Source organism: Cynoglossus semilaevis, chromosome 15, assembly GCF_000523025.1.
Source record: "Cynoglossus semilaevis isolate Cse_v1.0 chromosome 15, Cse_v1.0, whole genome shotgun sequence".
Lineage (NCBI taxonomy): Eukaryota > Metazoa > Chordata > Actinopteri > Pleuronectiformes > Cynoglossidae > Cynoglossus > Cynoglossus semilaevis.
The window spans coordinates 10,678,709-10,691,394 of NC_024321.1; the positions used below are offsets into that span (position 1 = coordinate 10,678,709).

The window sequence follows — 12,686 nt, forward strand, 5'->3', positions numbered from 1 at the left end:
ACATTCATGTTTGTTTTCAAAGCAGCCCACCGCCAACCACTGCCAAGACCTTTTCTCCTTCGTTTTTTTCCCCCTGCACCTCTCACTCACTCGCTCACCCATTCTCTCCCCCTTTTTTGTTGTTTTCTGAAGGGGTGAGACGCGGTCCAGATTGCTGTTGCCAGTAGAGACTGTCTCAGTTCACCTCCAGTTGCTCACAAGTCTATTCATAAACAAATCACTCCAGCCCTGGACCTATGAGCTGCTACCTTAAAACAACAAGCAGAGCTGGATCCGTGTTTGGACGTCCTCTTCCTTTTCTGCCTCTTCTCTTTCCCAGCTGCCTACACTTTTTGAAACTTCCCTCTCCTGCCTTCTACTGGTTCCCTCCCTCTTTTTCCCTCTCCCATTCCTACCCTCCATCAAGCTCCAGCAGGGTCGCTCCACTGACACTCCCCTCAGTGTGAATCTGTCAGGGCAGGAGTGTGCGTGTACTTTTTTGGGAGCAGTGGGCAGATCTTCTCCAGAAGTTCCAGAACGGGGGGAGAAAGAGGAGACCCCTGCAAACTCTGTGATTTGCCCAAACAAACAGCCGGAGTCAGAGCGGTACCTCCTGCGGCCGGCTGCAGGACAGTAGAGATTAACCTCAGCCTCTGAACATCTGAGGGATCTGTACATCTGAAGCGGCGGCCCCTGTGGAGACCAGCGCTTGGACATCGCTCCTCTGATTTCACAGGGAGAGCAACTCCTGGACAGCAGCCTCCTTGGACAGAGAGTGGAGAATCTTCTGTTCTGTTTCCTCTGAAGGTAAGAACTCTTTTATATCTGTCATTACACAGAAATAAATCTGTAACGTTCAGTTCAAATGTGAGACTGATTAGAATGTTAAACACGAGCAGTACACCAACATCTGATTTGTTGTGTGGTACTGTGTAACGCCAGCTTTGTTAGCCACATACTTGGAGGTGGTCACATGCGGGAGAAGAGGGTGAGCAACCTGTTCAAACAACAGCGTGATGGCCCGCTTCTCTGTACACAGACATCTTTTCAGCCTCTACATAGTCAAACTTGAACTACGTTTGTCTTCTCACACGGGGAATTCACTTGTCAGGGTACACACACACACACACACACACACACACAAACACACAAACACAATAGCCTCTGGGGTACAAGCCACTTCTTGTTAAACCTGAGTCACTTTTCCCATTATCTGTGGATGGCTGTGGTTTGGGTGAAAATACACATGAATTTCTAGCCTTGAGTGTTTACGTTGCTGAGGTAAACACAGTAAACAGGACTCATCCCAGGGCCGAGGACGAAACACAAAAATAATTATAAAGTCAATAACCTTCATCAGTGGAGGAGGTTTTAGTGCCTGGTGTGATGTGAGTGATGTCACGGCTCAGACACATGTGGCATGCATGTCTGTTCGCCCTCGTCCGCCCCATATGTTTTGCACCTGAGAGCTCCCCCTCCCACTTCCTCACTGTGCAGGGCTGCTGTGGCGTTGTTGGTTTGGGAACGAGCGCACAGCCGCTCACTGCTCTGCCCAGATGAGCCGTCTGATAGCGGGAGCGGCACCACGGGGTGAGCATCAGTTTGAATGTAAACTGTGGTCTCTGCTCCTGCCGCCCCTCGTCACTGCTCCTCAGCTCTTTGATCTCCTCCAGCTCTGTGGATATTTCTGGTCTGGACATTGTCTGGTCCTGGTGTGTGAGCTGCAGGAGAGGTGGATGCATGTCATACTTTCACCAACAATGGTATTAGCATGTCAACATCAGACCCTAACTTACAGCAGGAAGTGTGTTTGAGTCAATGAACTGAGGTGGGTTTGAAGCTGCGACCTCGTCCAACTGGACTTATGTTAAGATTCATTAGTCTACGGAGCGCTGGGGATTTTTCTGCCTGTGCGTCAGTCGGCTGGTATGTACTACAGCCCTGCTCTTCTCCCCTGCACTGACACAGCGCAGCCCGACGGGCTCCAGTCTGCTGGTCCAGACCTAATCCTTCGTCATCAGCTGTTTCCTAGTTCTCGCTCTGCTGTGTGCATGCCAGCCGCTCGGAGAAAAATGTGCTTCACATTATGACCGTGCAGAAAACATGCCAAGAGTCTGACTGGGCTCACATGGGAAACACGGTGCCAGAACATAACAATTTGAACTCAGTTTGAAAACACACCAATCCCCCTCTGTGTCCCAGTGCAATTTATCCGCCGTGGCCCAAACCTGCAGCTGTTGTCCAACGGCCATTTCAACCATGTTTGTAACTGAACGTGGCTCAAGCTCACTCTGTGTCACCGACAGGAATGGCAGGATTTTAATTGTAGCCGTCTCTGAATCACTCACTCACAGTGTGATTCATTCTTTATCATTTATTCATAAATATGTGCTGCTCCGGTCCAGCATCCCCCTATGGCTGACGGTTCATCTGGCCTCCCATCTCTTCTCCCCCTTTTCTTGTCCTCACACCCACTCACTCCTTGCTGACAGGCAGCTGCGTCTCCTCTCCAGTGCAGGAGCAGAGCCACTCCTGCAGATCACCTCCTCCAGGACTTGGTTCTCTGATGGGCTGAATGTTGGAGCGTTGCCCTCACATTTTTCAATAATGACCTTTGACGACCTTTTAATACAAATAGTTACGGCCACTTTTTTGCAAAACCAGAACTGTGTTCAGACCCCTTAAATGTTACAATATAACGAATATTTGTATATTTAACATTAGTTCAGACCCCTTAAATGTTACAATATAACAAATGTTTGTATATTTAACAATATATCTGTGTTGGACACAGATATATAAAAACTTTAAATACACAAGTAAAAAAGAATCTTTAAAAACATTTTTCCATTTTGAATCTGGAAAAAAAACCTTGAATTTTCATTTTTCATTGGTTTGAGACTTTTTGTAAGAACTAATTAGCGACAGTACACACACATGTAAAGAGCGTTGCTAGTTCACCCGCACCGTTTATCAGGGCGTATCAGGGGATTATGGGAAAGCAGTCTGCCAATTAAAAGTGGGTGGAGCTCCTCGGTGATGTCAACACATGTTTGTTTAGAAACCAGATCAAAGTTTGGCGACAACTTAATGTAATTGTGTTTAAAAGTAATTGTGTTGACAGGTGCAGCTCGTGTTTGTGTTCAGGCGTCTGTTAACGAAACCATGACAGCAAGAAAACACACGGTGGTTGGAACACACAAAGTCAATTGTGCACAAAATACAGAGCATTAATTATTCATTCATTTATTAAATGAATGATAGAAATATATATACTGTTGAAGTGAAAACTTTAAGGTAAAATAGAAAAATATGTTTGTATATTTGTCTTCTTGGCTGCAACATTTATGAAAATTGTAGGTACCCCTCCCAGGGTAAATATTGGACCACAGTCAGCAAGGGCCTTTGAGTGAGTTTGGGAAGACTGTTAGGAGACAGGCTTAACCCGCTCTGTAATTAGCAAATGTATTCTGTAGGGGACAAAGACAAATGAAAAGGAGAAAACAACAATTTTCCAACAGATAATCAGGACAAACAAAGTCATTTTCTTTTAACTAACCTTTGGACCAAAGGCAGGTTTTTTTCCTTATTTACATCACAAACAATTTTGTTTCGTTAATCTTCTGCTAAGACGTGTGTTTTTCAACACCAATAGTAATTGCTGCAAATTATTTGAAAAGTAAAATGTTTAAAAGTTTGCTTTACTACAGGACAGGGGGGAGGAAAAAAATGCAAATTTGAAGCAGGAAGTTTTGGCGTGTTAAAGCAACAGTCGTGTGTTTCTTCCGAGCTGCGTCGATTCCAACGAAAACATATTGAAATTAGGGACACAGTCTAGTGAGAGATGACGACATGGGGACAAAAACATTCACTCTGACTTTGGTCAGATAAGCGTATGCTACACAGACTCATTTGCATCAATGTCTGAATTTTACCAGTCACCTTTTTCTGTTTAACCCTCTGTTTGAGGAAACAAGTGGAATTTACAGCCAGTTGGTCCTAATGGTGTTCAGCTGTTTCTGGTTGTGTTTGTTGGCAGCGTGGGTGTGTAGTGGGACCGTGTAGGCGTCCTTCATTTCTCATCCAGGGCTAGTTGGGGGTCTTACTCCCTCATGTGGTAGTGGGGTGTTTCTCCCTGCAGGACCTTGGAGGTCCTGGAAGAAAAACATTGGAGGATACGGTGCTGCTGATGCCAGGAAGCACATGTGATATCTTTTATTTCTTAAGAGAACAGATGAAGTTTACAGTTTAAGTTTACGTTGATTTAGAACAGAACCACGCACACTTACTGTATGTAAACATATTTACAGCCTTAGTTAACAAAAATGACATAAGTTCATGAAAATCACTGCATCTCATTCCCCCCTTCACTGTATGTTTGGTTCCACAATGGGTAGAAAATGAGGCCATTAAAGTGATATCAAACACAAGCCACATCTGAGGATGTCATTCTGCAAACCCCAGTTTTACTCTAAAGACCTCCCCCCATTATCCCCCAGCCCCCCCTGCCACTACAAACAGCATTTACAACTCTGTTTGAAAGAAGGAGCAAACCAAAAATCCACAGTTTCCTAAACATGTGTTGACTCTGCCGGAGCACAGAGAGAGAGAGAGACGCTGCAGCGGCTGAGGTTCGACCCCACACTCTGTCTGTGCGACCAGACTGGAGATACTGTGGCGGGAACACATGCAAGTGCATTTACATGAATAATGTGTTCAAAATTCCACATAAATAATATAATATAATATAGGTTCTTTAAAAAAGATGACGAGTCAGGTTGACTACAATAAATAGTTCATATGCATGAAAAACATTTTTTTAATGGTAATTAGCTGAGAAGTTTCAATAGTGTATTACCTGACGACTGTTTTAAACCCTTAGTTAACATTCTGTGAGGCTCTGTAATGGTCTGGGGTTGAATTCTGATTCCTGGTGTTCACTAAAAGACAAATACTGTGGTTGTAACAAATAAAGGATACAAAATATTAGAAGTTCTTTTTTATGATTAATAACATTGTGTAAAAGGCTAGTTTAAGAGCAAGCAAAGATATATGGCTCATGTCAAAGTTTGCTAAATTCCAGCAGGTTAAGGAGCTAAAATCTAGAATGGATTGAGAACAAAAACAAATAGACTGAAAACCTTCTATCACCACGTATAAAGTGGTTTCCAGCTTCAGCCTGTCCGTGTTAGTCAACATGGAAGATTTAGAGTGAGAGGAATAAAATGTTAAGAAGTGACCATGGTTTACGTGTCACACTGAGGAGGCTGTTTTTGTCTGACTGCTGGTTGTTGTCTGACTGACTCTACAGTTGACCTCAGATCTGTGATGAAATCCAAAATATTTTCGGCTCCATTTGTTAGTTTTCTGGTTGACTCATGATGTCTAAAAAAAAGAAAAAAAAAAGAAAAAAAAAAGAAAAAAAAAAGAAAAAAAAAAGAAAAAAAAAAGAAAAAAAAAAGAAAAAAAAAAGAAAAAAAAAAGAAAAAAAAAAGAAAAAAAAAAGAAAAAAAAAAGAAAAAAAAAAGAAAAAAAAAAGAAAAAAAAAAGAAAATCAGCTTCATCTTCTGAAATTAAACTCAACATTTTGTATTTTATTTCAAAATTAGTTGAAAAAACACACAAAACAGTGTGAACACCAGCCTTCACGGTCTGTTTAGAGTTTGTTTCTGCTGCCCACAAGTGGACAAAGTGACGAACAGTTCACAAAATGACTCTACAAGTGCTCATAATTAACAAATCCTTTGTTTTTCATGAAGGAGTGTGAGTCAGAGAAGCTGCCCTGAGGGTGTGTTGTCTTTGGCTTATCTTTCCAATAAGGAAGATGGATTACTGAGGTACAAACACAGACTGCACAGGCATTTCCTGCTTACAGCAGCTCCATATTCTGACATGTTGGCGACATGTGTGCTCTCTCAGCTGCAAACGCCTGCCGATCACTCACGTTAGTGGCGTCGGCGGACGGCGAGAGCAGCCAAAGCTGGGAACGCTGCACTGTGGCTCTGCTGCCGAGGGAGCAGCAGGTTCTCCTCAGGGGAGGGAGGTGGGATAGGTCCGTCCAAGGCGAGTGATAAAAATGGACACTTGTTTAAACAAAGTCACACAATGTCACTTTTTCCCCCCACAAACCTCACCCGCATTGAACTCTGGAGGGAAATGCTGGGAAAAAAGAAAAGAAAAAAGAAAGAAAGAAAGAAAGAAGACAAGTTGGATATAATTAGCAAACTGACCTGTAGAGGCAAGACTGGACTGAAAACAAGGCTGAAACCATGTCAACGATGGGCCACTAATTGCTGTATGTCTAATGACAGGTGCTAAAGAGTCATTATAGTAAATTGCTCATCAAATGACGGCCCACAGGCCAAATCCAGCACCAATTAGGACAGTGTAGAAAAATGTGTGCACCAAACCCTCCTGGACCACTGCCAGTGAAGTGTCTTTGTTTATAAAACCAGGCTTCTCATTTACTTTATTTTTTTATTTACCATCTTTACCTTCATCCAAAACTGTCAGTCACGCTGCGTATAAATGACAAGCTTTTTTAAGAGACTGGGAATTTCAAACTATAAATCATTGGAGTATTAGAAGAGTTGCTGCGGGGCAATACTCAGATCTGTTGACTGATTCATTGCAGCTATGACGGGGGTTCAGTTGGAATCGCTTTTCACGTCATTCATTTTGACACAGTATGTCTTTGTGATTCCAACACTGTACAACAGTGTGATGTGTGTTTTATGATTCAGGTGTTCACTCTGCTGCTGTGAAGAACTGACTCGTTTCCCAACACAAGAACAAAAACACCTGCATTTTTTTCCAACACATTTGATTACAGTGACAGTTGATATTCTGTCTCATATAAAGTGTTGTCATTTCATTTAACACAATAAGAGACTTTAAAAAAAAAATAGAAATCTCAGCTTCCTGTGTGTCAGTGTGTGTGTGTGTGTGTGTGTGCACGCGCTCCCTCTGCTGTTCCACTCCATGCTTTGATGTGGTGTTTCCCACAATCCCCCTCTCTACATCTGTACACTCGCTCTGTTGTTGTTTATTCCACTGCCCGGTGCTGTGAGTGCCGCCCTTGTGGCGTGTTGATGCTTTGTCACGCTCTGTCGTCGGTGTAATTGCTCTCACCTTGTCGGTTTTTATCATTATTTATTTATTTTCCCCCCAATTTCCTTTGCCCTTAGTCATTGTTTTTTTTCATATTTTGATAAGATGATTCGTATTTTCCGTGCGGGCGTTTGTCCTTTAAGGCTTTTTTTTTTTAAGTTTCATCTACTCATCGTGGCATCTTTTGTTGTTTCCATAAGTATTTGGTTTGTGGTTTGGACGGTCCGCTGTGTCATTGATGCATCGCTGACTCGCACCCACACCCGACCAGCAAACCTCTCCAGCCTCACCTCCTGGGACACACTAAGAACAACACTTGTCAGTTTGCCTCATCACTGCCAGATGTTTCAACACGATGTGCAGATATAGCTCATACGGATAATCCCAGAAGTGGGATTACATGCTGCTGAGAAGGGTTACCAACTCCAGCTGTATCCTGGAGCTGCGCGTGGGCTGTGAGCGTCCCTGCTGGGGTCAGTTCTGACGTTCCTCTTCATTAGCTTGTGCCACAGCCTAGTTGTTTATAAAAAACTGGGAACGTTCAATCACCCCACTGATTCCCAGCATCTGTGGGAAAACTCACATGACAGGAAACAGTTAAACCGTGGTGGTGATTACTCTGCTATCACTATTTGTTTTTCTTTCTTTTCCATACATTCTTACCATTGTGAGCTAGAAGTTTCAAATGTCAGTAAATGCCTAGGTTTAAAAAATGTTTTATTGATTCTTTTGTGTCATCTCCAGAGTGAGAACCACTCTTGACTCAACTTGACTGAGAACGACTCTGGATTATGTCTCCTTTTCTAACTGTAATTTGTGTCAAACTTTGCTTAATTATCTCTGTGGTTTAAACAAAGAACAAACGTCTGTTTAGAGGGGTGGAGTTAGGGGAGATGAGAGAAGGGAGGAGGAGGAGGAGGAGCAGGAGGGGATGGAGGGGGGTAACTGCTTGTAAGTGTTTTTATTAAGTGGAAGGCAGAGAGTCGCTGTAGCGCCGCCAGGCCTTGTTGGCAGATAGAACGGCGTCCTGACTCTTCACACTTCACACTGTTGTTGTCTGTTCTCCTCTGGTTCAAAGACTTCTCCAGGGCACAGCGGGAACAGAGCCAGAGTTTAAATCCTTTCATTTGAAGAGGAGATTTATTTTTCAATAACTTTGAGCTGAGGATAGTTCCTCTGGAGAGAGGAATAAAACCAAAACTCCAAAGATCTATTTTGCAGATTTTTCCCCCCCTTCATAATTACCATGTAAAACATAGTTTACTGCAATCAAACTGGCCATGCCAACTGTGGCCACTTCATCAGGAACCTCTAACTAAGACTGCATTAGTTCTCTTTTAAGTCACTGTTGGCTTTTTATTGGACCAAACCACCGTCCTCTGACCTGCAAACTGGTTTCATTTAAAGAACTGCCAGTCAGTGGACTTTTGTTGTCCTCCCTCCCTCCCTTCCAGTAGGTCAGCAGTTTTTGCAACATTCAGACAAAAACATCTCTTGAATCGACTTTCAGTTCTGTTCTGATGCTTAAGTTTAAACATCTGTATTTCTTCAGGATCCCTGACTGTGATCTGATTGGATCTTTGCAGTGACATCAGTTCCAAAGGTGTATGTCTTGAAATAATAATAATAATAAAAACACAACATCACTTTAACTTTTAGAAGAAGAAGTTCCCACAGTTTGAAAACAGGAAGCAGACTGACAAACTTTCTTTTTTTACTGACATTCTTGCAGCCTGTTCAATCGCCTAACATCTTTTGAACTACTTCGAAGCTCTTGACTTCCTCTGGCCCTCGGATCCCAGTCAGCAGATCCCTGTCATTTTTGGGAGAGTCAGATTTCTTCCCAAACTCCCCCAGTGCCCACTGGTCAACACGAACCTGCCTCGTGTTGCAGAAGCCAAACATTATTTTTCCGTTCTCCTCAAAGAACCAGAGTTCTAGTCGAATATTTCTCTGTTGTTTTTAAAAAAAATGTTTCTAAGCTTTCTGCTCTCTCACGTAAAAATCACGTCCTGCAGTTTCACTAACACAGCAGTCTGGCTTGTTTTAGCACAAAAACTATAGCATCAGCAGCACGTCGTAGCCAGATTTGTTTGTTCTCATCGTGCCAAATGACACATGCCTTCGGCGCCACTGTGTTTGGCTGCTGTCACTCAAAGTCTTCGGCGCTGACACTGAGGTTACACGTGTTCATATGCACTGATCTATGTCTTCCTCGGAGGACGGTCCCCTCGTGCTGCCCGCTGGGGCCCCGGGGGACGGAGTGACCCCTCTGCTCCAGTCGTCATCACCAGCAGGGTCCCGAGTGTATCAGCGATCCTGGGAAAGTTTGAGAGCAGCACTGTGGGAACGTGAACTGTACACTGACATGGGTGACAAAAGGGGGAGAGAGTGTTGGTGTGTGTTTGTATGGGGGGGGGAGGGGGGGGCTGAGGGGTTGGTGTAGAACTCAGAGCATGGATTTGTGTACAATGTGAGTTCAAAACACTGGCAGCATTCTCTCTATTAAATCTTTAACATACATTAAATAAATTAATTTCGACAGTTTATGACATCATTAAAACTTTAACGGTTTAAAAGTCAAAACCTGACTTTAGATACAGGACTGGATTTAGTCAGGCTCTGTTATCTGCTCTACGCCCCCTGGGGAGCTCGCCCTGCACTTTGGGAACCACGAAATAATATTGTCGCTATTAATGTGCACATGGCTGCACTGAAATAATTCAACCTTTGTCACATTTTATGAGGACATATATAAATGAGGAGTCTATAACCATCTTATATAAACACATTTGTGTGTCCTCACAGTGATAGAAAGATAGGTATGTATGTGTGTGTGTGTGTGTGAACTGGGACAAAAATAAAAATCCTCCGTCTGTCTGCTGCTTTTTCACCCCTCTTTATTAGAAGCAGGAGGCGGGGGAGGAAATGAACCAGTCATGTTTTTGGAGCAACTTAAGAGCTTTTTGTTTTGGGAGCGGAAGTGCCAGAGGCAGTTAATTCAGAGCAGCAGCGTGTATCTGGTCGGAGTGGTTTGCTTTGGCTTAGTCATGGAACGTCTCGAACCATATGTCCGCAGTCGAGGTGTCATAAAGATACCGATCTCGTTCACTCAGTTTTATCGATTTGTTAGTTTTGAAGCTGCTGGTCAGAAACTCTCACATCTGGTTCCGGTTGAAGTGAGAAACGTATTATTTGTTTAATTGCGTAATCCATTACCACAGACCTTAGAATAGAGAGAATACATTTGGTTAGCAACTTCCAGTAAATGGGCCGATTTCACAAGATATATTTCAACATTTTTCCACTGCCTCCTCCTTCTCTTTCCTCCTCCTCCACCCTCGCTCTTCCCAAGACTCCTTCTTCCGCCCTCTCTCTCTTTCCCACCCTCTTGTGTACTGGCCTATGATCCATCCTTAACTATTTCCAGACGCCTGTCTGCTGCAGGCTTTAACCCCTAATCCCAAACACAACAACAGACCACCCTCTCCAAGTTGTTCTGTCCCTGCCCTTTCACTCTGCAGTGGAGTCAACAGTAACACACTGGGACGTGGAGGTGGATATTTGTGATGGGAAGATGGTAAGCATTAGTCTGACCTCTGACCTGAACAGCAGCTGTTGTAATGTAAAGGCTGACAACTTATTTTTGTTGAAGGAGAAAAAGAACAGGAAGAAGGTTTTTTTTGGGGGGGGGGGATTGTTATTGTCAAACTTGATTTTATTTATTTCTTAGATGAACAAATTCAAAAATTGTTTCCAGTTCCAGTAACAAAATCAATGAAGCTGAAGGAGTGGGCGACACCCAAGACGGGGGGTGGGGAGGGTGGTCCAGGCTGGACCCTCCTTGGTCCTTGGTCGCCCTCCCCCCACACTTTGAGAACCCTGAACTGCTCAAAGTAGAAATAAAAAACTTTATACAAAATTAACATTCTAAGTCTTTCACAAAATGTGTTCACTGGGAGTGGTTTTCATTCAAAAGTTGGTCACAAAAGAATCATCTGCCAAATGTGTTGACCTTTCAACACAAAGTTGTCTCACAGCTCCAACTACAGGTGGAGGTCCGTCACCGCACTACATACTGTATAACAGGCCGTTTGTACCACGGCGGTGGTGAACATGATATACCAGGAGTATAACCACGACCATGGCAACCTTTTAAATCTCCACATCCACTCCTGTGTCGGCGACTCGAGTGAATGAACTCATTTTTACTTTTGTTAACACCGAAAGCAATTAATGGCTCAGCACGGCCCGGGGACTGCCCAGTCACATCATTGTTGCCAGTGAGCGTGTTGCAGAGCTGCACACAGTGACCCATTTGTTAGTGTTCAGGCTGCTGGTGAACCGGGGACAAAGGGAGTCAGACATTATCACTCTGTCCTGGTGCACTGAGGCATCAAATACCTTCAGAGTGAACAGCATCTGGACCTCAGACTGGACGCCCGGGCCAGAAACCATTAAAGAAGGGCCGCTTGACAACGGGCCCGAATGTGTTGTGTTTGTTTCCTTTCAGCGAGGGGAGCACAGAATAGTTTTGTGTCGTTTCCCCTGATGGGAAACAGATTCTCCTGATGTGCAAATGTGATTTATTTTTCCGGACTCCTGCTAAAGTTTTTCTGCTTGAAATGACAGCTACAGTGGAATAATGTGGTACTTTATAATCGCTTTCACTTTTGATTTTAACAAAACTGATGTGGAATATGTGACAACACAATGAGGACTGATTGTTTTCTCTGCGTTCTCCTGCAGGATTTAGGATCTGAAGAAACCAAACATGAGGAGAATGGCAGTGTTCAAGCTCTGTCTGACAGTGACTGGTGAGACATTCAAATATATAAATGTATAAAATGAAACGACAACAACGCCTGTGGTTCAGAAGGCCAATGAAGATGGAGCACTGGTAATTGACTTTGGTGTTCCAAATTAAACACATCTGTCGCCAAGGAGGAATCATTATCCTCCAACTTCTCACGGCGGACAGTTCATATCCGTCATCGTTCAGGGGCCAGAACAGGATCCTTATTGTTGATTTAACCTTTAACCCCATTCTGTTCTCTTTTCGACCTCCAGCCTGACCTTTTTTCTCTTGTGTTGTGTCAACTCCAGCTCTTCTGTGTCTCCTCACTGGGGCGACGTGCCTGAAGATCATCCCTGATGACAGGGAGCTGGTCCTGGTGCAGGGATCCACCCTCACCCTCACCTGCTCAGGCTTAGGTGAGACACGTTGGGAGTTCAAGAAGGACGATGTGCCGAATTTCCAGGTGGATCAAGAGCAAAAGGTCGGCAAGTGGTACGAAGTCGTACAAAACGGCAACAAATCCAGTGATCTGACCTTGTTAAACGTGAGCTGGCAGCACACGGGAGTGTATCTGTGTACGGACCAAGTCTCCGGAGAATCGAAGGAGGTGACCGTGTTTGTCCCAGGTGAGAAATCTTTAATTATTTCTGCTCTACTCTCTGGACCAAGTTGTTCAAATTACCTGTACGTTTCTTTTCCATGAATTGTTCCACACAGTTTAAGGACTGTGTTACACCAAGTGTGCATTCAAGACCATTACATGTAAAAAAAAAAAGAAGCCTAAGTTTGAGGTCGATGT

At 43.7% G+C, this 12,686-nt stretch overlaps 1 protein-coding gene across 1 annotated transcript in view; it reads left to right on the forward strand.

The window, feature by feature from the left end:
• Window positions 1-425: 425 nt before the first annotated feature.
• pdgfrb (platelet-derived growth factor receptor, beta polypeptide) overlaps window positions 426-12,686 on the forward strand; it is a 27,456-nt gene continuing 15,195 nt past the window's right edge. The window contains exons 1-3 of the mRNA XM_008327106.3: window positions 426-786; window positions 11,839-11,906; window positions 12,196-12,513. Coding sequence (XP_008325328.1) covers window positions 11,864-11,906; window positions 12,196-12,513 — 361 coding nt within the window. The 5' untranslated portion in view covers window positions 426-786; window positions 11,839-11,863. The remainder of the gene's footprint in view (window positions 787-11,838; window positions 11,907-12,195; window positions 12,514-12,686) is intronic.